The 27,072-nt window shown below is 47.9% G+C and overlaps 2 protein-coding genes across 3 annotated transcripts in view; one reads left to right on the top strand and one right to left on the bottom strand.

Annotated features, from left to right (window-relative positions):
* The first annotated feature begins 3,950 nt into the window (after positions 1-3,950).
* Positions 3,951-5,076, top strand: NKX2-4 (NK2 homeobox 4). Of its 2 annotated transcripts, XM_088530334.1 has the most exons (3): positions 3,951-4,296; positions 4,415-4,857; positions 4,930-5,076. In XM_088530334.1, exons 1-3 carry the CDS (start codon positions 3,951-3,953, stop codon positions 5,074-5,076), a joined length of 936 nt encoding a protein of 311 aa, XP_088386460.1. The 2 variants fall into 2 exon arrangements, with proteins under 2 accessions (XP_088386460.1, XP_088386459.1); XM_088530333.1 differs by having other exon boundaries at positions 4,415-5,076.
* A 1,693-nt stretch (positions 5,077-6,769) lies between these two features.
* XRN2 (5'-3' exoribonuclease 2) overlaps positions 6,770-27,072 on the bottom strand; it is a 49,643-nt gene continuing 29,340 nt past the window's right edge. Inside the window, exons 24-30 of the mRNA XM_088530359.1 lie at positions 26,844-26,900; positions 23,309-23,377; positions 23,080-23,214; positions 21,648-21,775; positions 14,790-14,850; positions 9,828-9,969; positions 6,770-6,900 (exon numbers count right to left, since the gene is read on the bottom strand). Of these exons, the coding sequence (XP_088386485.1) occupies positions 6,838-6,900; positions 9,828-9,969; positions 14,790-14,850; positions 21,648-21,775; positions 23,080-23,214; positions 23,309-23,377; positions 26,844-26,900 (655 nt within the window). The 3' untranslated portion in view covers positions 6,770-6,837. The remainder of the gene's footprint in view (positions 6,901-9,827; positions 9,970-14,789; positions 14,851-21,647; positions 21,776-23,079; positions 23,215-23,308; positions 23,378-26,843; positions 26,901-27,072) is intronic.

Below are 27,072 nucleotides of genomic sequence, written 5' to 3'. Positions count from 1 at the left end.
CACTGGACACTTCCCTGGGGCTTTTGTAGCCCAGCAGGTCCCCAGGCAGCAGAATTGGCCCCTACAGCCACAAGACCTTCCACCCACTCATTGCATCAGGCAAAGCAGGAGCATGGTCAGAGCCCAATGCACATTTTGGGGCACCGCATGGTCTTCCCAAGGGGAACCCTCTAAACTTGCAGGTCTCCATGCAGAAGCCAATGAAGACCTGCTCCTGCTGACAGTCAACACCTGTGAAGCCATCTGGCTACCTGTTGGCCCTCCGCCACTCGTCTGTCCACAGCATCTAGCCCAGACCCATGGGATTTGGCAGGATACAGGACCAGGACTAGATGAAATCCCTGTAGTCCTTGCTAAAAAGACCAGCATTGGAGCTCAAAAAAGATTTGGTCAAGCTTCCGCAACCCAGTGAGCATTACTGGTGGGAGGCCACAGATCTTGTGATGTTTAATATCTTTCCCAATGATTTGGAAGAAAATGTGAACAGACTGCTGGTGTTTTCAGCCAGCCCTTCAGAATAACCCAACTATGGGAATAGTTTATTGCCAAAGCACGGTCAGCAAGCGCACGGGAGCCCTAAGAAACAGCCACACGATTAATTCCTGCCCACAATCACCTCCTACGCACCTGATTTCTCTTGCAAAGGGGGGACTCGCTCCAATCCAGCTTCTGGCCTTAAGGGCAACATCTTCAGTGAGGGCAGTGGTAGCTTTCTGCCTCCTAAATATCTTTCTTTCCCTATGAACAAGCCATTTAGCGGCACTTAAAGTGACTAAATATGAGGTTTTAGGTGGAAATGATTTTAGAGTGCCCTGGAAAACCTCAGGCTCCTTTTTTCAATCTGGTGACATATTTAGAAAGCAGTTCCTTAAGTCTCCATTCGCAAACCCCTTTTAATCTCCGAAAATTACCCATGAGAGCCAAATCAAGGCAAACTGCCCCCGGTCGTGATCACAACGCAGTAACTCCGCAATGAGCCGCTATCACTGATTATTTAGGAAAAAAAAATACAACTATCACTGCTAGGAGAACTGCCACCGAAATAAATTAGCATTTATACTGGATTATTGAAAACCACTAACAACAGAAAAAAAAATCAGCCTCTATCTATACGTCAATTGTATCCTGCCAAGGTCAATATCGCCACTGTAATAGACACAGGCAGAAATAGCAGGAGCAACTTAGCTGTGAAAATGAGAGCAGGGTGGCCAAAATCACCTGTGATTATCTGAAAGACCAAGTGAGCGACAAAATGACATTGGACACACATAGGGCTTAAAATAACGGTGACCTGATGGGGAAGATGCATATTCGGGAAGCTATCAAATAAGGCAGGAAAATTAAAATCTAATAGTTTGACTTATTGATGTCTTAAATATATATATATATACTGTTAACCTTACTTCATTGTTGTTTTTTTTTTAATCTTTGGAAATTTTGGATATTGCTCAAGTTCTGTAAACCTCATCTTTCCAAGCTTGGAAGCACATGGTCCATCTCTGTATGTCCCTTCCAGGTAATGATGATTAAGCTAAAAAAAATTTTTAAAAAAATATATATTCTATAAATGAAGTTGCTCTGGGAGAGGGGGGGGTTTGTGCAGTATTTGCCATATTAATTGAGGGATTTTCATTAGCATTGCTCAAGCACACTTTAATGACTGGAAACATTTTCTCCCAGCAGAAAACCTAGAGAGCCTGAAGCTGGAATGAAGTGCAGCCGTGTATTGGTTTTCTGATAAAATAAAATAATGAAGTGAAAAACTGCCTGGATGTTTTGTTCGAATAAGGACCAAATATTTGGCACTGCCTCTGCAAAAATGCTTTGTCTCGGGGAAATTGAAGCACCTGCTTCGAGGGGGATACAAGTCCCCATTGCAACGTTATCATTTTTGGTAAAAAAAAAATAAATAAAAATAAATTAAAAAAAATAAAAGCGAAAGAAACATTGCAGATTTTTGCCCTTCTGCAAGATTTCTCCCGGGTTTCCAGCTTTTCTTCTTCTCCTCCTTTTCTGTCTTTTCTCCCGTGTTTCTCCGGCCGCCTCCCCCCGGACACGCTGCGTTTGTGCTGCGGGTTCGGGCTCCCGCGCAGGACAACGCGGCTCCCCTGCGGAGCCGCCGGCCGGGCACCTGGAACCGGCCTTGGAGCAGCCCTGGGCAAACAACCCCCCCAAACCAGTGCCCGCCGCACCCGGGGGACCCCCGCGAGGTAAAAGTCACAGAGCCGGAGGCTCCTTTGGTACCTCCCTCCTTTGGAGGCTGCGCTTCCCATCCCGAATTTACCCAGCCTCAGTGTTGCCTGTTGCTCTGCTCTTCCTTCCAGTTTTCTGCTGGGCTGGAGCAAATTGATCTGATTTTGTCCCTCCCGCATGAAACTGGGGGGTTAAACCCAGGTGCTCGCGAGCAGCGGCCGGAGGCGCCCGGGGTGAGAGCGGTGCCAGGTCCCCGGCCGCCCCGCAGCTCCCGAGCGGCTCCCGCCGCTTCCTCGGCCTCAGCCGGGCCGGATCCTGCTCCCAAGGCCCCACCGGGAGGGATGGAAACGGGGGAATCTCCCGGCCCTGGCCGCCAAGGAGCCGGTGCGATGGGAGCAGAGGGACCCGGCGACTCCGGAGTTCCCAGCGCAGATCCTGGCAAAGTATCCAGAAAAACACCACAGCGGGACTTTTCTCGTGGCTTTTTAACTAAAATCAGTGACAGGGTTCTCTAAATATATATCTATATTTAAAATTAGATATTTAAATATGAGCATATAATATATATATTACATATATGTATGTGTGTCTGTGCGCGTGTGAAAGGGAAATAAAAATAAGTGCAAGCAGCAGGAATTCTGCTCAGACTTTGCGGGGAAAAAAAATAGGGAATGAAATAAAAGTGCTGGCAGAGCAGCCAGTGGCACCTCCGAGTCGTGTGAGGGTCTGTTCGTTTCTTGTGACTTTAGGGACATCGGGGTTTGATGGATTTAAGAGGGGGTGAAGGGAAGGACACACATCTGCATGCATAGGGTCACACGTATAGAGTGTTCCCCGCGCGCGCGGGGCTGCGTGGACGGACACGGGGGCGCGCGGGGGTCCGCGCTGCCCGGCCGCCCTGTCGCACCGCGCGCAGGGCGAGAGCAAAAAGAGGCAAAACCCGCCCGAAACGGGCAACTCGCCCCCGCATCCCCCGGCCGGGCCGGTGCCCAGAGCCCCGGCAGCCCCGCGGCACCCGGGCGGCGCTGGGGAGGGGGGTTGTGCTGCCATGCCCCGACCCCCCCGGCTCCTTCCCAATTCCCCCCCTTCCAAGGGACCTTAGGGACGTGCGTCCTCCCGCCGCCACCTCCCAGGGGCGTTTGACGAGCCCCACGGCGACATTTCGTTGTCACCAAACGAGGGCTGGGGGGGGGGGCACAAACGAAAAAGCGGCCCCCGCCGCCCCCTGGCAGCGCAGCCGGCGCCCCGCGGCCTCCTGCCCCGCGAGCGGAGCCGTCGGGGGGGCGCTCGGTCGCTGCCGCCCGGGCCCGCGCTGCGTTGGGAACCCGGGCGGGGGACAAGTGCGGCGGGGGCGGCCCGGGGGGGCGGGCAGGTACTTACGGGTGCGCGGGGAAGGCTCGGCCGGGCCGGGGGCTGCGCGGAGCCGCTTTGGCGCTGCCCGGGGCGGTCGGGCTTAAGAGCCGTCGGCGCCGGGACGGACAAAGGCCGGCGAGAGGGGGGCGGCCGGGGCGGAGGGGGGCGGCGGGGGGACGGGGACACACGGAGGGGGGCCCCGTCGGCGGCGGGAGGGACGGGGCGGCCGTCGTCGGGCAGCGCTCGCTCCGCCCCCTCCGCGTCTGGCGTAAACCTGGCGCGGGGCTAAAAGAAACGGCGAGCTACGAGAGGCGCCCCGCTCCGCGCCGCGCAGCGCCCCGCTCGCCGCTGCCCGCGGGCGGCGGCGGCAGCGCTCGGGCCCGCCGGGGCGGCCCGGCCCGGCCATGTCGCTGAGCCCCAAGCACACGACGCCCTTCTCGGTGAGCGACATCCTCAGCCCCATGGAGGAGACCTACAAGAAGTTCGGCGCCATGGACGGCGGCGCCCCGCTCGGGCCCTACCGCCCGCCGCCGGCGGGGCCGCAGCACGTCGTGGCGGGCCCCACGGCTGCCGCCGCCGCCTACCACATGCCCCACGGCGTCGCGCAGTTCGCGCACGGCGCCGTCGGCGGCTACTGCAACGGCGGGCTGGGCAACGTGGGCGAGCTGCCCGCCTACCCCGACGGCGTGCGGAGCGGCGCGGCGGGCGGCGGCTGGTACGGGCCCAACGGCGACCCGCGCTACGCGAGCAGTAAGTGCGGGCGGCGCCGCGCGGGGCGGGGAGGGGTTGGGGGGGGACACGCGCGGGTTCTTGCGACGGGGCGGCCGCCGGCTCTGAGCCGCCCGCCCCCCCCCCCCCCGCCGCTCAGTCTCCAGGTTCGTGGGCCCGTCGGCGGGGATGAGCGTGGGCGGCCTGAGCGGCGCGGCCGAGGGCGCCAAGGCCCTGGTGCCGCTGCACGCGGCGCCGCGGAGGAAGAGGAGGGTGCTCTTCTCCCAGGCGCAGGTCTACGAGCTGGAGCGGCGCTTCAAGCAGCAGCGCTACCTCTCGGCGCCCGAGCGCGAGCACCTGGCCAGCCTCATCCACCTGACGCCCACGCAGGTGAAGATCTGGTTCCAGAACCACCGCTACAAGATGAAGCGCCAGGCCAAGGACAAGGCGGCCGCGCAGCAGCTGCACCCCGACGGCGGCGGCGGGGGCGGCCTGTGCCAGCAGCCGTCGCCGCGCCGCGTGGCCGTGCCCGTGCTGGTGAAGGACGGCAAGCCCTGCCCGCCGCCCGCCAGCGCCGGCCCCGCGCCCGGGCCGCCCGCGCCGGCCCCGCAGCCGCCGGGCGGCTCGAGCGGGGCGCTCCCCGCCGCGCACCCGCACCCCGGCTCGCTGGGCCAGGCGGCCGATCTGGAGCAGCTCTCCCCGAGCCCCCCGGCGCTGCATCCGCAGGCGGCGGCCGCCCCGCTCGCCCCCATGGACACGGCCGGCGTCGACTACAGCGGCGCCATGGTCAGCCCCAACCTGCTCTACGGCAGGACGTGGTGATGCCCCCGCGGGCCCCCGGCCTCCCCGCGGCGTCGCGCCCGTCCCCCCTCCCCACCCTCCGGCCCCGCTTTGGTTTATTTGTTTGGGTCTTTTTTTCTTTTTTTCGTTTTGACTGTTCGAAAAACTCGAAGGGCCACCGGCCTCCCCTAGAGTCAGAGCTGCAGGGGTGCGTGCGTGGGGTTGTGCGTGCACGTCAGGGTGTGTGTGTGCACGTCGTGGGGTGCGTGTGCATGCACATCGCTCTGTGCGTGCAGGTCGTGAGGTGCATGTGCACGTCGAGGATGTGTGTATGTGGACGTTGTGTGTGTGTACACATCGGGGGTGTGTGTGCATGTGCACGCCGGGTGCGTGTGCGCGCGCGCGCACCGTTTAGGGCGCGCGCCCGCGGGCCCGACGCCTCCCTGCGCGCTCGCCCCGACGGGGCGCCCGGCCCGCGGGGAACGTGTCGGGGGAGGCGGCGGGATCCCGGAGCCCCCCCTGCCCCTTGGCGCGGCCCGGCGGAGCCGCTGCCCCCGGGGCCGGGTTACGGCCGGGCCCGCGGAGCCGCCGCTGCCGGAGCGGGGACACGAACCCGAGAGGCGGCGGTCGCGGCGCCCGGGGCGGGGGTCCCGTTTTAACAGAGCGGGGGGCGTTTTTATCGCTACTATTAATTATTGCTTAGGAAATCCGTGTACGCGCGTGGACAGACCCCCATTTCCCCCCGCGCCGTCCCGGCTCCCTCGGGTCGGGGCAGCGGGAAGGACCCGCGCCGGGAAGCGGCGCCGGGAGAGCGGAGCGGCCCGCGGAGCTTCGGCCGTCGCGGCGGCCGCCTCGGGGCGTTTCGGTTTTTTTTGGCAATAAACGGAAACGCTGTTCGCGGGGCTGCGCTGCCTCCTCGCCCTCTCGTCACGCGCTGTCCCGGGGCCGGGGGGGACAAAAAGGGGTGACAACGGGGGCCCAAGCAAGGCCATGGTAGGAGCAGCGGCGCTTGGTGCTCAGGGGGATGCGTGGGGGCTTCGTTTTACTTCCCTCAACTAGAAAGGGATTTCGAGCAGTGCTAAGAGCTGGGGGGAATCAGGGGTTGCGATGAATTGATAGGAAACGGGGCTGGACGGAGGGACGCGGATGCAAAAGGGGACGGGGAGAAAGCACAGAGTCAGACGCCGAATTTCAAAAGCCACTTTATAAGGCAAATAAAAAATATTTACTGATTCCATACACTCACACCGAAAAAAATATATATCGAGAAAGTGTACTAAAAAGAGATGGAAACTATGCAGTGGGCAGCTATTTTAAATTAGATATCAAAACAGACAAATACACGCTCGGGCCTCGCTTATGTTACAAGAACAAAGTCAGGAGCTGGCACAAGTTGTAAAAGTGGAAATGTTTTACCACAAAGTCCAAAAATCTTTTTTTTTTTTTTCCTTTTTTTTTTGTGTGAGAAATTTGAAGAAGCGCCGCCGCAGCCCCGCGCTGCCGAAATCCCGAATTCCCGAATTCCCTGTGTGCGGCGGCTCCGGGTCGAGGCTGCCGCGGGGCAGAGCGGGACCGCGGGACGAGGCAGAACCTGCGCGCGGGCGCTCGGCTTCACAGCAACGGGAGCCCCCGGGAATCAAAAACAGAAATCTCAGTAAGAAATGTACACAAATCGTATAGATTAAAAACTACAGGGAGGTTTGCAGGATGCCATTTTTCCCACCCCAATTAATAATAAAAAAAAAACCCTCGTAACATTTTCTATCTTTATAAAAAGAAAAGGAAACACAGACGAGGGGAGGGCTAATTCCAGCTGTATCTCCCGGAGGGCGGTGGCAGCGGGTAGGGCCTCCCCGGGCCGTACGCCTGCAAGGGAAACAAAAGCAGCCGTTTAGTTTTGGGATTAAAACACAGCAAAGGAGCAGCCCCAAATCCAGCCGCTTTTTGGGTGGGAAAGGGGGCCCGAAGGAGCCCCGGGTTCCGAGCACGAGCTGCAAAAGCGCCGTGGATTTGCAGGAGAGAGACTTCAGTTACCCAAGGAATAACACTGGGAATGATATGTTAGCAATGAAGCCCTTGGAGATGCTCGAATACCGCGGGTAGGAAGAGGTGACTTTATTATTTTATAGAAGGCAAAAAAATCATTTTTCTTGACTAAACATTTTCTAGTTTAGCTGCAAGCAATCTTATGCTAAAGCATAAAACAAAGCATTTTTATGCATACGCCTTTAGTAAGACAGATTTTTACAGATATATTTAAAAAGAAGTGTATTTTTGTAACAGAAGTGGCATTTTGCACCGCTCCTTCAGTTTTAAATACGAGGGGAAATATCTCTACTGCACACCTTGGAAACAACTGGAAATGAACTATAGATTTGCCTTTCAATTTGCACATATTAACAGGTTTCATAAACGTGAAAACTCCATTTGAAACATTTCCAGGTATTTCAAACCCCAATACATTCTAAATACTGAAAAGTTAATAGTGCTGTCGTGCCATCCACAGCTAGAGTAGAAAAAAAGGCTTTCTAAAGAGAAACCAGTTTCTTGCACCCTATTTACAAAACAACCTGAAAGATCTGCAGAAGGCACCACTCCCCCACTATCAGGAAGGTCTTTCTATATTAATACATATATTTTTATTGAAATTAATGAGAAACAAGCTGCCTACCCCTGCAAAATCCTCCTCATTTTACAAATAGCACCGCTCCCTGCCAGCTCGCATATAAAGGTCCAATTTATGTATCTTTAAAACAGCCATGTAAGACCTTATCCGGGCACTCAATTGCACATTATTATGAAATAACCCCTCCAAAGCTGAACACCTCTGCTCCAGGCTGGCTCGTTTGCCACGACGCCTGGAGCTGCTCCAGGAAAGCAGCCCCTACCCCAGAGCAATCCCTATCCATGGCAGTTGCATTAATTTTGCGAGCGCTTTGCAGCAGGGTGTTTATTAACCTCTCCAGGACGTGTTCTGTATGCGGCAAAAAAAAAAAAAGAGAGAGAATTCAGAGCTGAAAGGGACCAAAGATAATTATTTATGCTACTGCGTGTCACCACTTCCACTTGAATCCCTTTTCAAGGCTTTAAAGCTTTGAAATTTATAGACAGCAACAGCGGATTCAATTATTGCCGCGGCGGCTCCCCGCGCGCTCCAAGGTGGCTGCTGGTTTCACGTTAGTGGTTGGCAGCCCCAGAGAAAGCAACGGGCGCCGGAAGATCCTTCCAAAAAATAACCCAGAAAAAGGCACAACCGCAATTCAAAGGGCGAGTGAAACCAGAAAGCCAGACCATGGATAAGGAAAAATGACTCAAAGGTCAGATTTACTGGGATATTTTCCCAGTTTGCTTGCAAGTAAAAGCTTGGCCTCTGCCGAGGTTTAGCTCGGCTGCCGAGTGGACACGTGGGAATGGTGAGGACGCCGATGCCGGTGGTGCCTCCCGGGATGCTCCGGGCAGGCGTGCGCCAAATCCCGGCCTCTCTTGGCCCGTTTCTTCCTACGGCACCAAACGAGCCACGGGGAATCCTCAGCCCCCTCCAAAGGCCTTAACGGCGTCGGAAGGCGCCGGGGCTTCGGCCAGTCCCACAGGAATTCCATGGACAAAGCTGGGAATGGCAGGAGTGGCCCCAGGGCACCGGCAGCAAAGGAGACCGGCGTGTTACCAAGGACAGGTAGTGCAGGACAGAATTTATCTGTGTGAAAATTGCAATATACTTCTAGTGGGAAGAAACAGGAGAGGCACCAAGTTTGACTGGCGTTGTGTTGTGCTGCGTAATGCAAGTATTTGAAGGAAAAAAGGAAAACTAAGAGAATGCATTAGAAATAGGGCATGTTTAGGAGAAGCAGCTGAACCACATCCCCCAGAAGGTAAATTTCAAACTGTTCATGCCCGAGTTTCCATAGAAAGGACTGGCAAAAAGTGCTGATTCCAAGCAGCTGTGAGCTCTTCCATTCCTTTCCCCATTCCTGCTCAGAAAACTTCCCACAGTTGAGTAAAAGTTCAGATTTACAAAAACTGTAAAAGAACATAAAACGCCCAAGCCTCATATGAAAACCTGTGGTCTATTTTAAGTTAATTATCACCTGGTAAATTCTCAAAAGTAAATTCTCTGCGTAAAGCAGATTGTTTAAATGGTAACATTAGAAAAAGAAAAGCAAAACAACCTGCTGTTTTCAACATATATTTTCATAACATAGCATTTTATAACGTAGTGATGGCCAATTCACTTAAAGTTTGGGAAAAGGTTCTCCTATTTTGTTCACTTGTTTTCACATGTAATTCACAGCCAGGCTTGTTTCTCTCATTACCAGAACATGACATTAAAGTAGTTTCTCAGCCCTAATAAACCCAATAAGCATTTGAGCAAACTAAGTCATTAAGTTATAAGAACCTGCATTTTACAGACGTACTGGTCAGGAACTCTTCTGTCCCCCGAACACGTAGCTTATGCACTTTCTTGCAGGAGGGCAAGACGGGCTGCAACGCTGGCTTCTTGATTGTGTTTTCTCAAACCACAAGTGTGTAATTCACTGGCACACTTGAGCTAGCTCTAATAGAGCGCACTTGTAGCACACACACGACTTAAGCCTTCTACCAGCAATACACACAACGTGGCTGGACACAGCCCAGTTGCTTGTTTGTCTCTATTTCCCAGTGTTCGTGCAGGCAACCGGGCTAAACCCAGCTCAGGAAGCCCTAGCTAGGCTGCCCTCACACCTTGTGACCGTGCACGAAGGAAATGCTAGTCCCAAGGAGAGAAACACGTGCAAAAAAAGGGCCCGTTTTCATACCTGTCTTCCCCTGTCCATGCGATCCTCAGGTCTCTGTGGGTAATTCATGGGTCCGCCTAGTGCCTGGTACTGGCTTGGCTGGTACTGGCTTTGGGAGGGCAGCATGCGGTTCCAGGCGAGGAGAGGGGCCGCCCCGGCGCTTCTGTGCAAACAAGAGGAATTCAGCGATCAACTTAACTCTTACGCGAAGGGTTTCATGTGACACAGCATGCAAGGCTGGAGACACCGGGGTTAAGCGATTGGATTTGCCTCGGAGGGAAACGCTTCCACACCTGACCGCGCACGTAACGGTGCTGTGCACGGTCATGGAGACTGGGGGATAAAAACAGCCTCTCCACAACCTCTTACTAAAGGGCCGTGGCTGCTTACTTGCTTTCTACACCACAGCTTGAAAGTTAGAGGACTGTTCCCTACCCCAAAATCAGTTTTACAAACCAAACACCTTTTTTTTTTTTTTTTTTAAATCCCTTGGAAGGATCTTGCCCACCTTGTGCTCGAGGGGCAGATCTGCCAATTCATCCGCCAGGACCCGGAATGCGGATTTAAATGCAGCCATCGCCAAGTTAGCTCAACGTAACACACCATCCAAACAGCAAACATGTGCGGGACAGGAGAATGAGGCTTTATTTTCTAAATGTCCAGGCCCTTTCTGCGAGTCCATTCTTTGTAGTTAATTGCAGGTTGCAAATGAATTCTTACGGCGAGTATGCTGAATCTAGGCTAGGGGCCGGGGCTGTTTTTCCCAGCCATTATCCTGCTCAATATGTCAGAAGGTCCGATCGGGAAGAAACCTTTTCAAGTTCTATTGATGCCGTTTTCAATTGACCACGGTGACCTAGCAACATAAGCACTAATTGGCAGGGCCCGGCTGACATTTGGTGTACAGTTCAGACGGGAGCGCAAATTCTGCGTCCATTATAGGCTAGTTTGCCGTCCGACATCGCTGCGAGCAAGAAATGTTTTAATTGCCTTCAAGTGCCCATCTAGCGTCACTATTATAAAGCAACAGGTGTAACGCAGCAAATCATTGTTTGATTAAAAATATTTAGGGGAAAAAAAAAGGATACAGGCATGATATAGTCTTTAACGCTGAGCACTGCTAAGGATGCGGTTCATTAAAGAATTCAAAATAGTTACGTTTTGCACAATAATGTGTTGTTGTAACGGAAAAATATGGAGTAGTCAGGACTGTTGATCTCTTTTGACTTGTGTTTGAGAGGCAGCTGAGCACAGTGCGGGGCAGCTGCCGAGCGCAGGATCAGGAACAGGGAATGTGGCTTTTCCTACCTCGCCGCTGCGCCGCTCCAACACGCCAAACCAAACCTTAACTTTGCTCATCTCTGAGGAGTCTTAGATTGAAATCAGCTGGGCTTCGACCTCGGGGGAATAACCTGCCTGCTTTCAGCTGCTCAGCGTATGGAAGAGGGAGGAATTTCGGGGAAGGAACTGACCAAGCCCCTACTTGTAGCCAACGGCACCACGTGCCTTGGCGCAGCGGAGGAAGTGACATTGGAGAGGAAAAACCTTCCACAGGGGAATTTCTCCAATGGCAGTGGAGATGGAGCTTTTATCAAGACAAAGAGAACTTAACATAAGACTAAAGTGAAGGAAAATGGGAAATTTGGATGTGAAAAATTTCTGCTTGTACGTACAAGTCTTCTGGTTTTAGAGGCTTTGCCTGTAAGAAAACTGGCCGTGCCTGGACAGGTTAAAATCTGTCCGAACTTCCCAAAGGCAAAAGAAACTCCAGCCATCTCCAGAAGTGAAATCCCTTGGTTCTTGTTTATAGCAGTATGCACTTACCCAATAAACACAAACTTGGTAATTCCCACTTTAGTATTTGTGCATGTTCATTTTTCATGCAAGCTAAATGGTCTCACTGGACTGTGCAGTTTGGTTTTTAGTATCTCAGATGTATGTCTAGAAATGCCTAATATTACCTGAATTGTTTGCTACGTGGAGCAAAACAGCATTTCCTTTAAATTAATCACACATTACATTTTCTGAGAGTAAACATTAAGCAGCATTGTAGGTATGGTATTCCTTTTGATTAAGTGTTTTGAGTACTAAGATTTTATTTCATTATTCCTAGAAAGCAGCAGCCTCTTCAGGCAGAGTCTAATGTTCAGCCATAAGGGCAAGAGCAGTGAATTCCTCGTCTAATCCACTTCTGTACTTCCATCAAGAGTCGTTTGGTTGCTGCAACTCTCTTAATGTGCTTGTGACAGTCTCAGAAACCAGGGATCACAGGCAAATATTTGTCACATGTCTGGAACAGAAAAGCTCCAAATAAATTTCATTTGGGGTTAGTAAGTATGATTTTGGGCCAACTTATCTTCAAGGTGATCTTAAATAGTGAAATTGGTGATTTTCAGTTAGAATCATTATGCACTCAAGGGATTAAGCTAACAGGAAGACGAAGAAGAAAAAAAAAAGCTGACATTAGGATATCTAAATCTTAAAGCCAAAAAAGCAGCACAAAGCTTCCTGGTCCTCTCAGCTCCCTGAACTATGCACTGTTCCTGGGGGCCAAAATTTTAGCTTTTCCTCAAAACCGTTCCATAAAGCAAAGCCTTTGCGCGTTCCAACATCAGCTCCTCTGGAAGCTGAAGAAGTTAACTTCATGAAGAAGTTAAGCAACACTTAACAGCCATGCTACACACCACAGTAATACCAATAATGTATTTACTGTGCTAAAAGCTATGGCTTTTCCCCTAAAACTACGTGGGAAGCAGCAAAACAAAAGAGAGCCAAAGATCCCGGCCGAAGGGTTTACCGGCAGGGACAGGGCTTCACGGCTGCCCCCTCCTTGGTTCTGCACAGCAAGGAGGCCGTTGCCTCCTGTCTATCCATGGTACCTGAAAAGGTAGGAGCAGGGGCTGGCCTCTCTTTCCACCACCTTTCTCCAGGTGCTGAGGTGCTACAAGGATGGAAACTCTTGGCCACCCTCCGGGCTGGCACCTCGTGGCCTCCTGCAAGCAGGAGTGGAGCCGGAGGCAGCAGCAGCCGCTCCCTGAACTTGCTCCTGCTCTGGAGGCTCTCAGGGACCTGCTAGGGATGCAAAAACCTCCCAGAACAGCTGCACTTCAACAGGTTTCTCATCTTTTTCCCCTAAAACAGCACCAAGAATATCTAGCCCATGGGTGGGTAATTCAACATCAACCCTAAGCACTGAACACATGGGCTCCACTGCAGAATTATTTATTTCCAGCACTATGACAAGCAGTGATTGTTATAAACTACCAGAGGTAAAACAAGAAATAAGTTGTGGGAGAAGCAGCAGTGTAAAAATGCTGATTTTGTTCAAAAGCTACAAAGACATTCTCCAAAATCCCTAAAGCTTATTTTCTGGGCTGAGACATTTTTCACTTTAAAGTTACCTTAAGGGATACACATTTCCTCAAGTTTAGAAACTGAATACTAAAGTCGCAGTATTGCAACTCAAAAAATACCCTGGACAAGTTAAAGATTGAGTCCTACGAGCATATGTATCTGCATAAATGTTCCCAAACAGCTGTTCATTAAATATTAACACCTCCTAAAATACTAAGGTAAGTTGAATGCAGTTGTGATTAGATACCCTGGATTCTGATTAGATACTCTGTCTAATATTACAACTATGTAAAAAGAAAACAAACAAACAAAAATTTTGAGTGAGAAACAAACAGTTTAGGTGGAAAGAATGATTTATATGTGAACTGAGAAACTCTTCCACTTTGCAAAAATGAACAGCCAGGGAAAACCATGAAAGCAGAGCACTGGAAAACATACTGCAGGCTACTGAGGTGCAGCACTATTTAATAAAATCAAATCACGTAGGTTGCACTTAGTGGATGTTTTGAGAAGAACAAGCGACATGGACAAACTCAGCACTTAAAAGTATCTAACACGAGACTGGGCGCTGACACGGCATGGGATGAGGGAGCTGCAGTGACTTCAATAGGGGTCGGAACGGTTGCCATGGAAAATGTGATTATAGAGAGCTCAATAAATTCTCCCAAGGCTGATATTTTCCATTTGCACATAAAAAACATGCAAAAAAAGGGAGAAAAAAAGGAAAAAAAAAGAAATTAGAAATTTCAAAGATCTCATATACACTCCCATCCCTCCCTAAACATAAATTAATTATTCATAGCTTTCTCAGGTATACTGGAATTAATAAAGTCCCCCTGACTTAAGGACATACCTATCAACGAAGGCGTGCACGTAAAACATCCCTTATTATGAAACCATGTCACATTCTTTCTATTTGATGGCACTTATTGGGCTGCAGATTCCATAATCCTTCCCCGAGCCCCTTCTGCATTTAATTCAGTTCAGCCTTAAGTAGTTAAAGAAACTGTTTTCAGTGGCAACTAATAACTACTGACCTACAGTGACACTGCCCTACAATAGGCTTGTCAGGCCTGAAAAAGTTGTACCAAAGAAGCTGATTAGGACTTCAAGAGGTTTGTAGCAAGAATCAATGGCCAGTCTGTGCTAATGCTGCGGTCGCGGCGCAGAAATGATAAAAGTGGAACGCCATTAGTTATGCCTCATTAAGCTCCACAACCCTCCTAAAAAGAAATTTGTTTAGCTTGTCCAAAATCTAATGCAGTTTTAAGCTCTCTGTGTCCAATTTCACGGTATCTCAAAAGCTTCAATAAGATGAAGGCCAAAGAACCAAGAACAGTACCAAAGCACCAACAGTAAAGTTAATTTCGAAGTCTGAGTTTTAATGGGAAGTGTTTTTGCTGCTGTTTGTTTTAATACAGAGTACGCGGAACTTTTAAGGGATGAACCCTGCATAGTGCACTCGCAAAATAGAAATAAAGCATGGGCCTCACCTTAATGAAAACTGCTGTACAACATAACTTAGATAAATACAAACAACAAATCCAAAACAAGGATTAAAGGGCCCCAGGTTGTGAATCTCCCCAGAACCAGGCACATTTTGCAAGATCTGGGTCCCACCGGCCTTACCTTTGTGGCGTCTGCTGAAACAACGGCGTCGGACCTCGCCACGAATCCTGGGGCCTAAGATCTATGGGGTAAAACAAAAAAGCTTAAAAGCAAAGGAAATGATTATAGAAATGGGTTCTACTTTAAACATGCCATAAAGCTTGTTTTAAAAAGACAGGCAGAACAGAAAAGCCCAAATGGGATACGCTACCAAACACCCTTCACCAAATCTTATTTGGTTAATATTGGTGAGCTAATATATTGGCAAAGTCTATTAGCACCAGACAGTGCCAAGTTCAGTACTGATAAAAGGCTGTATTTGCTTGCATTTTCTTTCTCTTTTTCTTTAATATATCCAATAAACTTCAAGCTATAAAGAGAACATTTTAATTGCTGCAGCTATGCACCAGTCAGTGTTTCAATGTTTTATGGGTATCATTTTTTTTCTGCAATCCTTAGCCATGCAAAACAATGACGGCTACTGTAAGAAGTGAAGACTTAGTCCACTTCATACTTACATAGCTTACAAACCTTATTTTTTTGGGTGGAAATTTGCAAAGAGAGCCCTGCCCTTAGAGCAAGCGGCCAGGGAAAGGACCACCCACTTCTCAATTGTTTCTCCTACCCAAACTAACCCAGTACAAAGCCAGAGCAGTAACAAGGTTGCTTTAAGGGGGACCTGCAATTAAATGCTTGTTGTTCTTCTAAATAAACTGGTGGGTAAACAGGATGAAAGAAAAGCTTATCAATAGCTCCCGGGCAGCTCTCCGCGCGGATTGTGCATCGCTCAAAAGCCGCAGCCTCAGCGACACCTTTGATTAGCCTCAATCGCACTGAAGTGGGACCTCATTTTAACAGCTGGTTCCAGCAGTTGCCTAATGGGCACCGCGTGACGGGGCAGGAAGACCCAGTTAAACTGCTGCTACTCAACAGGCTAAAGCTTCCCAAAAAATTGAAAGGAATAAGCGGACAAGCCTCTCCACTCATCCTGCAGCGGGATCCCTCCAGCCTGCTGCTGTCAATCGCTGCTCACCACCACCTGCAATGGGTTATTTCATATGTGCTGGAAGTGCAGCGGGCCTAAAGCGTCGCAAGGGACAGGATGCAGAGCAGAAGTTTGTGCCAAATACACTCTGAAGATGCACACAGCAGCACTTTCATGCTGAGCAGCCCGTCAGAATAGCCAGGACTTTGAAACACATGAACAGCTTCCGTTGAAATGATTCTCTAGTGATGCTGGACTTGAATATAAAACTAATGCAAGAGAAGACAGCCCGGTTTCAGCTACTTTGGAGGAACAAAAAAACTAAGGCTCTTAAACTCATTCCTTAAAAGGTACCAGGAAGACAAAGCTGCTAAAACTTATTTATTTTTAATTCTGCAACAGTTCTCATAGATACGAAATGGATCGTTTTCAACCTAGAGCATCTTTCGTGCACGTGCCTGTGTCGCACCAGCAGGAAAAGCACCAGGGACTCACGAGAGCGCTCGGTTTTCCTTCTGCTTGCAAAACCACCCATGTATATTCCCCCTCTCCCTCCTTCCTTTCAGCTAGAGCTCCAAACTTTACTTGAATGTTTTTAGCGTTATTTTTTCTGCTTCAGAGCTAGGGTCAAATGAGGACTGCATGAGAAACCTCTGCCTGGCAGTGCTCCTGTTCATGTATCACATAGATCCCTGAATAAGGGCTAGCAGAACACCACATGTAGCACTTTCTTTCCACTTGATACCCTAAGAGCCCAACTACCCCCTGCTGTTAGCACATCTTGTTGCAGTGCTAGGGAGCTGCTTAAGGAAAAAAAAAATGATACAATTCAAAGAACAACAACAACAAACCCCACACGTTTAAAAGCCATCTTATTACTATATATTTTTATGGCTCTCTGATAGGCTTGGAGGGGGAGAAAGCTTGGAACAGTGAATTGCACTTCAAAGAGGTACAGAATTCGAGAAAAAAAAAGGCAATTAATATTTCCCTTAGTCTTTAAAACTTAGACATTTCCTAGAGCTATAAGGCTAAATAAACTGCCTTCTCTAGCAGCTCCTCAAGTAACAATTTATCTAATCAGCAGGGCAATCAAAGATGAGATTTTGTGTTTACTGATTGCTCTAATCAAAATCACTTTTCAAATGCAGCTAATTGACAAGTTTACTGACTGAAATGAAAGTCATAAATCAGATAGCCTGGATTGCAGGAACCAAATGTGCCATTCAGGGAGTGCTACCACAGTGCACTTGACTCCCCAAGTTATCAGTGCAGACAATTATTCATCAACTGAAAATTGGCACATCCAAGTCAAATCAGAGAGGAGCAGCAAGTAACACCCACGGCAGCCTCTCGAGGAGGAGACAGCACTTTGGCTGACCGCATTGCCCTTCTAGTGGCCAATTTTACTTCATCATATGTATAAAAACATTATGCATACAGAGTTGCCTTATAACAACTCCGTAAAACATGAAAATCTTTAACCTTATCATCCCTAATTCTTCCAGAACCTCCGAGTTACACAAACATGGAGTGTGTTTTCAGGAAGCTCCCATTCCCATTATTCCATAATAAACAACTGTTCTCTACCACGTCCTGCCTCCTACTCCCACATCACTACGTAGCTGCTTGAACGCGATGGTGATACCAGACAGAACTTGCCCCCCCCCAAAAAAAAAAAAACAAAAAAAAACCAATCTGCTTGTGCTATTCCATTCGTTCTAATTTGACTTTTTAGTTGGTATTTTCTAGTTGACGCCTGAGCTTTAGCAGAGACGTTCGCACTTGAAAATGAGAGAGGAAGCTGCAAAAGGCAGAAAGGCAACAGTGCTGTCAGGTCCAGGAATACCAGAAGATGCTCTCTGGGCAAAACTGGTGCCAAGGAGAAATAATGGGCACGTGCTAAATCAGAGCAAACGAGCTGTCCATACGACCTGCCCTCCTTCACCTCCAGGAGGAGGGCTCAGAGAGCACCTGCACCTCAGCAGCTTTGCTTGAGGCCATCTCCACACAACCCAGCACCCACCACGCGCTCAGGTGCCTGGAGGTGGCTCTGTTTGCACAGACATCCTGCAGCGCAGCCGCCAGGAAGCCTGATCTTGGCACAAGTTTTGGGCAGCGTCACTTCAAAGAAGTTTAACTAGGCCTCTAAATCACTCCTGGTTTAAACGAGTCTTATGTATGTGGTAAAACACTTAAGGTACACGCTGGCCATTGGCATCAAGAGCCCCAAGAGGCCTGAGCTGGGTACCAGCCTCCCAACTGGGCAGCACGAGGCATTTCTGGAGCTCCTTTCTGAAGGCAAAGAGGTCTCCGATATCGTTTAACCCCTGCTCATCTCACTGACTGATGGCGTACCATGGTTAAATAAAATATCATCTAAAAATGGCCATGAAAGACAGATGACACCCAACTATCAAGTCAACCACCACTGCAACTAGTCATCTGCAAAGACTTCACATGGCACTCAGTTTAAATTAGGAGTTAATTACAGTTTGAGCCTAATCTCCCAGGATAGCTTGGTACCACTAGCAGAAGTGAAGGGGAAGAACAAAATCGTGCGACAAAGCCCACGTTTTCAGTGGGCTCCCGGCCCCGATTCTGAGTTGTCCCATTAAAGTACACAGGAACCAAGAACCAGCTTCTCAAGCCAGCTCCGAATGATGGACCCTGGGGAGCAAGGGCATCCCTGGAAGCTCCGCTGTGTGGGAAAGGTCTTTGCACAAGGCCTGTGGGCAGCACGACAGGCAATGGCCACAAAGGGAGCTGGGAGCACCAGCGGGCTGACCCGGCTTCTCTTTTTTACTTCATGAACACGAAAGCAAGAAATTAACCACTGCCTAATGGAAAAAAGCACCACTAAGGAGAAGGAAAAAAAAAATCTTGTTCTCCTGGGCAGCTTTGCTCTTAGGTCTGCCAGGCACACCTGCAGAGCAGCGACTGGCAATGCCCGAGAAACCAAACCCTTGGGTGAGAAGGGGCCAGGGGATGAGGGCAGAAAGGGATGCTTAAAGAGGAGCTCCGAGACAACTTCTGAGGCCAACAGATGGACTGGGATTTCATATCGATCAGTGGATTCAAGCCTCCTCAATTTGAAAGAATGATGACATAGGGGCATATTTGCATTTGGAGTGTTTCCCTCACAACACAAGGTGCTCAGATGCCATGAGGATGAGAGTTTTTTAAGTATCTAATTGGCAACATCATCTCCTCATACGTAAGGCTCAGAAAACTGCTTTGAAATAAGTATTTCCCACAAAGTGTCTCAAGTTTAGAAGTCAAAAACAACAGCATACAACCTACGGGGCTCACAAATACTTTCTCTCCCTGTAAATCACACATGCTCTTTCTCCTTGGAGATATATATGAAAACATGGCGCCTGTCTGGTAGTTCTGCCTTCCCCACACACTTCTTTTTAGATCCTAATTCTGTTTGCTTAAGAAATACTTCTTTTAATCAAAGTTAGTAGCTCCAAACTCTTATATTCGAACTGTCTCCCCACTTAAACCAATCTGATTTCTTCCACAGGAAGCTTCTTCACCCCCTGCTCAAGTATACTTCATTTACTTTGGAACTGGATAACTAGTTTAATTTAGACTGGCCGCTGATCTTAATTATTTAGTTAGTGATCCATATGCAGTCAAGAAATGCAAGTTAAATATAAGAAGCCTGACAGCTTCACTCTGCAGTAATCTGCTCTCCTCCATAGGATCAACTGTTGGAGTTCATAAAACTTGGTTTCATTCAGCTATTTAAGCCTCAATTGTATAATACAAAACTGCATAATTTCAGCTGAAAAATGAAACCCACTTCCTTTAAAGCATCTCTTAGGCTATAGCTTTCAGGCAACTCAGCCCTCCTGTTTCTGTCCCATATAGAAATGGGGCACTTAATCACAGGCAAAGAGACAGGACTCATTAACTGATGTCCTTTTCCGGTGCTCTTCACACAGACCACTTCTTCTTGGGATAAAAAAAAAGGTGCATTTCAAACAGATGGGGTTTTCTCTCACCTCTTCCACTACTGCTTGCCAAGCCAAAGAAGCAAACAGCAGAGCAGGACGTGACATTGCCAACCTCCCAGCTGCTGCTGTGTAACTGAAGCTGCGGATGCAAACCTCCAAAAAGGGTCTGGGCAGCCCGTGCAAGGCAGGACCTCCTTTCTGCCAGTCACCACAGCTCTTCTGTCAAGTCCTACCATCTTCCCTGAGCTGTCACCTTGCCTTCTGCATTAACTCTTTTCTAGGGCCAGCCTCCTCCTCAGGCTTCATGTTCTCCTCAGGCACAAAACATCAAATTTCTAGGAAATTTGCTCCTTCTGCTGATGTTGAAACTCAGGCAAACTATGAAGATGTGTAGGATTATGTACAGTAGGAACCCTTTATGGGCAAAGTGCCATTTTTCCTATCACATGTAAATCTTAAGTATACAAAATGGGGTCCTACCTGCAGGCATGCAACTGCATTTTGGAACAGGACATTTTTTTAGTACATTTTACTACAGCAATTCCAAAAAAAAAAAAAAAAAAAAGAAAAACAGAAAAATATATTTTTTAAGCTTCCAAAGAGATGGACAAGCCCTGAAGTTCATAAGCAGTTCTTGACTCTTTGAAGACCAGAACAACTCACATGAGTGAGACATTTGGAGAAGACCATCATATTCAAACTGTGACTCGATATTTCATCTAAGCAAAATAATTCTATGAATTAACTCCAGTGACATTTTCCCCTCAAATTTATGACAATTTCTCCTTCGTCATAACATGAACCAGCTGAGCTCTGAACAGCATGGCCAGTCAAGCACCTAAATAACAAAGTCAAACCGTCATTAATGTCTTTAAAAGAGAGGCCGCTCTTGAGTGATGGGCATGGATTTTGCTGTTTCGTTCCAGCAATTATAAAAAAGCCAGTGTTCATACTAGTGCTGGGCGGGGGGGGAAGATATTTTCCTCTTCAAAAAGAACCAGGTTTGTACATACATGGTCAGGGTGAAGGTACGAGGTGAAGATAGCTTTTTTACAGCATCAATCTCAGTGACAAATATCAAAGTAATACAAGCTGCCCTTTGCACATATGATAAGTAAAAGCGAGTTTAAAATTCAGGACCTCAAGGCACAACGGTTCATAATGACTTAAAATATCTGAATACAATCACCTGAAATGCAAGAAGTGTATGAAAAGGCTGCAGCCTGAACTTCCACCATTGACAAAAGGGCATCAAATCGGTCAAAATGCATCTCCTGGGGGATGGCTATGGACTCCTGAATCCACTTGCTACTGGCAAAGAAACCTCATAACAATCAAGCTAGTAAGCTTTAAAATTGTTTGGGCCTAGAACAGCTTGATCTGCAACAATACCAGGCTTCCTCCTCTCTTTTCAGGACCGTAGCAGACATCCCTGCTTGTAGTATTTTCATCCTTAACACAACTACTAGACTCTACTGTACAGTGTGGAACTCTGATGTCCGTCTCTCCATTCCCTTTTCATAAAGGCAAATGCTGCAGGAGGGGCAGCACCGTGTCCTTGGCCCCATCTGCACCACAGCCCATCAAATCTCCCTCAAACAGCAGCAGTTCCATTCAACATTCAGAGCACACAAGCCTGAGCATTTTCTAGTAGCTCATGGCCGCCTGTTTTCAAACTCACCCTACACTCCTGCAGCAGCAAGATTTGATATAGAGTTTGAGGAAGGCAGATGCAGCATTTACTCTACCACAAGTCTCTCATAAGCGTTAACCTGTGCCAGAAAAGCACAGACCAATAGCACAAAGGATACATTTACACCATAAAATTCTCTACTGTTCTAGCATATTCACACAGCAAACGTGAAAACAGACTAAAATCAAATTGTAGAACTTTTCAACTTGGCAATGTAAAAAGGAAGACCCACTTACTTGACAACAATTTGGGAATCTGCTGCTGCCCGCCTAGGAGCGGCCTGGTGTAGGGGTTCCCGTAAGCTCCGAGCGGTACCGCGTTGGCATACATTCCTGGCATCCCTCTTTCCCTTGGTATTGAATGGCTATTATGTGTAAGAAATGGAAAGAAAGAAAAAAAAGAGGATGTTTTCATAAATGGCATCTTATGAAACAGCTGCTACCCCGGCCATCGAATATCGCAGCTCTCTCCAGCACATCCGTGGAGAGGGGCACAAACACAATGCAGGGACTCACAGACAAGAGTCCTGGGCACATGGCAAAGACAGCACGTGCTTTGGGAGCTGCTCCAGGGAAAATTCTGCAATTTCTATAGTGAGCCAGAGTAATCGGAAAAACACACTTCCTGTGAACAGTGTAAGAATTCGAGAAAACCTCATTTCCCAATGAGGTGAATCTGTGCCTTAATTTTATGATATTTGTGCCTTCACGTTTACTAGGCCTTCCTTACTTTTCCTGCACAAAAGCATATTTACATTAAGACTTCAGTGCTCGCAGTGTCTGCCACTCCAGACTTTCTTATCCTGAAACAATGCATTTAATAGGACATCATGTAATCAGTAAGGCAGCTATTCTTTTTGCAGCTGCGAGATGGAAGAACAGGAGGTGGTTCTCTAGAGCTGCAGGATTAAAAAGAAACTATTTCCTCTTCCTAAAGAGGATCTTGTTCGGTTGCTTATACAATTTGCTTTTATTCACTAGTATTACAACCTCCTTTGAAAAAGCCTCTAGTTTGGCATGGACAGACATATGGCTCCCAGCCATTCCCAGTAAGAAAAAAATTCCATTTATCCATAATTTTGCTCATACATAACCCAAGCTCATTCTCTAATCTTATGCCCTGAAGCATCCTTGTATGCACTAGAGCACTTGAGAAAGTTATTTGTATTTGTATTTGGAGAACTAGTAAGAAACTGGCTTCAACAATACCTTGAACAAAGACAATCAAGCGGATTATTACAGAGCAGCACATGAGCCTTGAACAAAGGTAATAAAATAAAGCATTTTTAAAAGCATGGGAGACTTTCCTGTCCTCCTAGCTGTCTTAAGTATCACTTGTGTATAATATCCTCATTGTATCTTCTGTACTTCAAGCAAGTACCCATCAGACAAGTTGAAAAAACAAGAGGAAAATCAATAAGAAATATTCAGTAAAAAATAAATAAATAAAGCAAGGCACTACTATAGCATTCTCTTATTTCAGGACACTATCATATATGTTCTGAATCAGAACTGAATTTAACTATTATGTGCCAATGTTTCCAACACGTGACATCAGGATCTCATCTCTGGTAGCATTTCTCCCTCCTTTCCCTTATTTCTTAGGCCATAAAGGAAACATGGACATCTCGGCCCAGGCACCAGCAGCACTGCTGCCAGTTTTACTCACCCTAAAGTTCTAAACGCCGACTGGTCCAAATGCACTGGCTTCCTGTCTCGATTAAAACCAAGCTGTGGTCTCCAAGGTCTACCATCATTGTTAGTTTTTTCCCAGTCTCCTGGCTTAAGGACTGGAGGAGGTTTCCTGAATATGAGAGGAAGCTCCATAAATGCCTGAGAAAACAGCCAGCCTAGTAAAATACAAATTAATTATGTGAAAACCGAGAGTTGATACTTACTTTGCACCAGGTAGCACTGTGGCCTTGAAAACAAAGCCGTCACCAAATTGTGGATCTTTGAAAGAGATACTAGAAGAAAATATTTGAGGATTAGGTTTACTTGGTAATTAAGAAGAGCCCAACATATAACCAATAGCTGCTCTCTCAATAGAGTGATGTACAGAGAACAAGGAGCAAGCTGAAAACTTGATTCCAGTGGAGGGACATCCACCTATTCCCAGCGCCATGGCACAAACTCTGCATTCTGAGCGGCCCAAAGTGACTGAACACACTGTTCTGGCAAACCTGGCCCAGTAGAAGTGTCACCAGAACTAGTATTAGAGCAAAAAGAGGAGGAAAGCTTCATTTTTGTGGGTACAGCTAATTATACAACTTGCTTTAGTCAAATGCATCCACACACCCAGCAATTCCGACCTCCTGGTACGTATCCATGTCTGGGACAGGATCCACCATGGACAGCTCTGAAGCACCAGCACCAGCGGCCCTCTGCTCACTGACCATCTACCCTTTGCTATAGAATATTTGGGATGCCAAGAAAAAAAAAAGCAAACAACTCATCAGAAAATCAGAAGGAAGAGAATAATGTGATTTGGGCTAAATTTTCCAAGAAACCAAGAACTCAAGAGCAGAGCCATGATTGCCCCTACTATCTCAAGAGACAGGAGCAAAAGTGTTTGCTGTAGAAATGGGCAGAACCAATTCAAACCTTCTGACAGAGGTAAAAGACCCCAAAAACTATCTTTGTCAATTAAAGTAAGTTAACATCCATTTCAGAATATCTTTTCAATAAAACTCTGACAAGACATGACTTAACATTTCCTATTGCCTATAAACTAGTTGTACTAGCTGACCCAAGTTATGTCTCTGTATAGACAAATTATATATATACATGCAGACAGACCACAAGTAATATTCAGCGTCTCAAGTATTTTAAATGACTCAAAAAATGAAAGGTTATATGGACAAGCATTATATGCCCTCTGCACTGTGTTAAATTCAGTGAGTGACACAACGTATAAGATCTACAGAAATTTGCTGTCAAGTGCATGACTAACTCATTTCTTTTGTGACCACAGGATTTATCCTTGGAAACTCTTCATTGTACTTTATTCATTATGTAGTTTCATACCAAACAGCATATTTAGACTAAGTCAGTATTACTCTTACATAGGCTGCAATAAAAAGGAAGGCAAGGAAAAAAAAAAAAAAAAAAAGAAATGTCATTGCTAGTGCGGAAGCTTTGACTAGGTATTTTTTTCCTCTTTAAAGCCACCTTTTCACTTAAAAGTCACACAGCCTAGTAGATCAAATCAGATTCTTCAGGGGACCATCAGGTACCAGCAGCCTCACACTAGGCCCCTGTATCAGAATGAGGGAAAACAATTAACACTCAAAGGGCTGAACCAGGAGGATTCATAATGAGGAGACCAATGTACAGACGGAAAATAATCTCATTTCGCTGGAAGAAATCTTCTGTTAAGTTGCAGCTATAAGACAGGGAACAGAGTAATGAGTGAAGCAAAAGAGAGTAATGGCCAAGGAGACATCTCCTTTCACTACTAAACCCACAGAAAGAGAGTCTGCTTGCAGAATGCAGGCGAGTATATCATAGAACCACAGAATGGATGAGGCTGGAAGGGACCTCTAGAGATCATCTAGTCCAACCCTCCCTGCTCCAGCAGGGAAACCCAGAGCATGTGGCACAGGGTGGAATCCAGGCAGGTTTGAAGATCTCCAGAGAAGGAGACTCCACAACCTCTCTGAGCAGCCTGTTCCAGGGCTCTGTCACCCTCACAGTAAAGAGGTCCTTCCTCATATGGACATTAAACTTCCTATGTTTCAACTTGCACCTGTTACCCCTCGTCCTGTCACTGGCCACCACTGAGAAGACCCTGGCCCCATCCTCCCTACAATCACCCCTCAGGTACTTGAACATGTTGATCAAATCTCCTCTCGGTCTTCTTTTCTCCAGACTAAACAGGCCCAGCTTGCTTAGTCTTTCCTCATACAATAGATGCTCCAGTCCCACAATCATCTTTGTCGCTCTCCGCTGGACCCTCTCCAGAAGCTCCACGTCCTTCTTGCACTGGGGAGCCCAGACCTGCACCCAATACTCCAGGTGCGGCCTCCCCAGAGCTGAGCAGAGGGGCAGGATCTCCTCTCCCGACCGGCTGGCAACGCTCCTCTTGATGCAGCCAGGATCCCATTGGCTTTCTTGCCCACTAGGGCACATTGCTGCCTCATGGTTAACCTGTTGTCAGCCAGGACTCCCAAATCCCTCTGTGCAGAGCTGCTTTCCAGTAGGTCTTCCCCTATTTTGTACTAGTACCTGGGGCTATTCCTGACCAGGTGCAGGACCCTGCACTTCTCCTTGCTGAACCTCATGAAGTTCCTCTCTTCCCAACCCTCCATCCTGTTCAGGTCCCTCTGAATGGCAGCACAGCCCTCAGGAGTGTCAGCCACTCCTCCCAGGTTGGTGTCATCTGCAAACTTGCTCAGGGTGCACTCCGTGCCCTCGTCCAAGTCACTGATGAACAAGTTGAAGAGCATCGGGCCCAGGACTGACCCCTGTGGGACACCACTGGCCACAGGTCTCCAACTAGACTCGGCTCCATTTATCATCACCCTCTGGGCTCTGCCATCCAGCCAGTCCTGAACCCATCTGACTGTCCACTCGTCCAGTCCACACTTCTGGAGCTTTCCTATGAGGATGTTATGGGAGACTGTGTCAAAAGCTTTGCTGAAGTCAAGGTGGACAACATCCATGGCTCTCCCATCATCCATCCAGCCAGTCACCTCATTGTAGAAGGCTATCAGGTTCGTCAAACATGACTTTCAATAAAGCCAATATCCATAAGGTATCTTTGCCCTCTAGTAGGAAAGGTCTTTTATATCTTGCGAAGAAGCTCTTTGGCACTTGCGGGACAGGGAACCCTGGGAGACTAATCTCCTTCATCCTTGCGTCTTGTTAAAGGAGTGAAGTTTATGTTGCCAGGTATCCTCCAGGAGATGCAAGAAAGTGGAAACGATGAAGATCCAGTGAGAAAAAATCAAGGGCCAGGGGGCTTTCAATCAATAGCCAGTTCTGTCTCAGAGGTTTAGTTTTAATTTTACTTTAAAAGCCCCAATGCAGAATTTGAAATTCTGCAGGTACTATTCTTTGTTTGCCAAAGGCCCAGGTTGAAAACAAGGAATAAGTGAAAAAGAAACGGCAGGCAATGTGCATTTTTCCTGACAGCATTAATCAGAGTTTAATACACTCAGAAATAACCATTTCAAACATCCCTCCTATATGGCACACAACTAGGTATTCCGCTTAACTGTGTGAACCCAAGCTCACTATGTTACTACATATCATTTTGGCTTTAGTTTTTGCAGAGAAACAGGAACGTATGAAGAAAACATGAAATAACAGATGGACAGCTGCATTCTGCAGCAAAATCAGTACCTAAAGACACCAGATTAAATGGGATTTGACTGGCATATTTTGCCACTGCATTCCAACTCTGGCATTCCAAAGCCGGAGTTTGCTTACCTGACTGCAGAATTTTGTGTGAGATCACGTAACATTGGAACGGGAGACTCCACTATCCTAGAAAAGAGGAAAAAATCTGTCAAAATGTAATGCATTTCTCATCATTGGATCCACTTGCTCAGTTGCTGTTACTCGTGTTTCCCTGTCAGTTAAGCCTAGGACAAAGATAAAGGAGTTTGAAAATTATCTCTTTTCCTCAAATGAAATAGTCCTATAAGCAGTGAAGTTA

The sequence above is a fragment of the Tinamus guttatus genome, unplaced genomic scaffold (assembly GCF_059628265.1).
Source record: "Tinamus guttatus ecotype Peru unplaced genomic scaffold, ASM5962826v1 Tinamus_guttatus_pri_ptg000367l, whole genome shotgun sequence".
Lineage (NCBI taxonomy): Eukaryota > Metazoa > Chordata > Aves > Tinamiformes > Tinamidae > Tinamus > Tinamus guttatus.
This window is presented reverse-complemented; position numbering and strand designations above follow the sequence as displayed.

Excerpts from the sequence above, each read along its gene's own strand:
- NKX2-4 (XM_088530333.1), top strand. The coding sequence starts at position 3,951 with ATGTCGCTGAGCCCCAAGCACACGACGCCCTTCTCGGTGAGCGACATC. Across the intron at positions 4,297-4,414 it reads CGACCCGCGCTACGCGAGCA|TCTCCAGGTTCGTGGGCCCG; the intron begins GTAAGTGCGGGC and ends CCCGCCGCTCAG.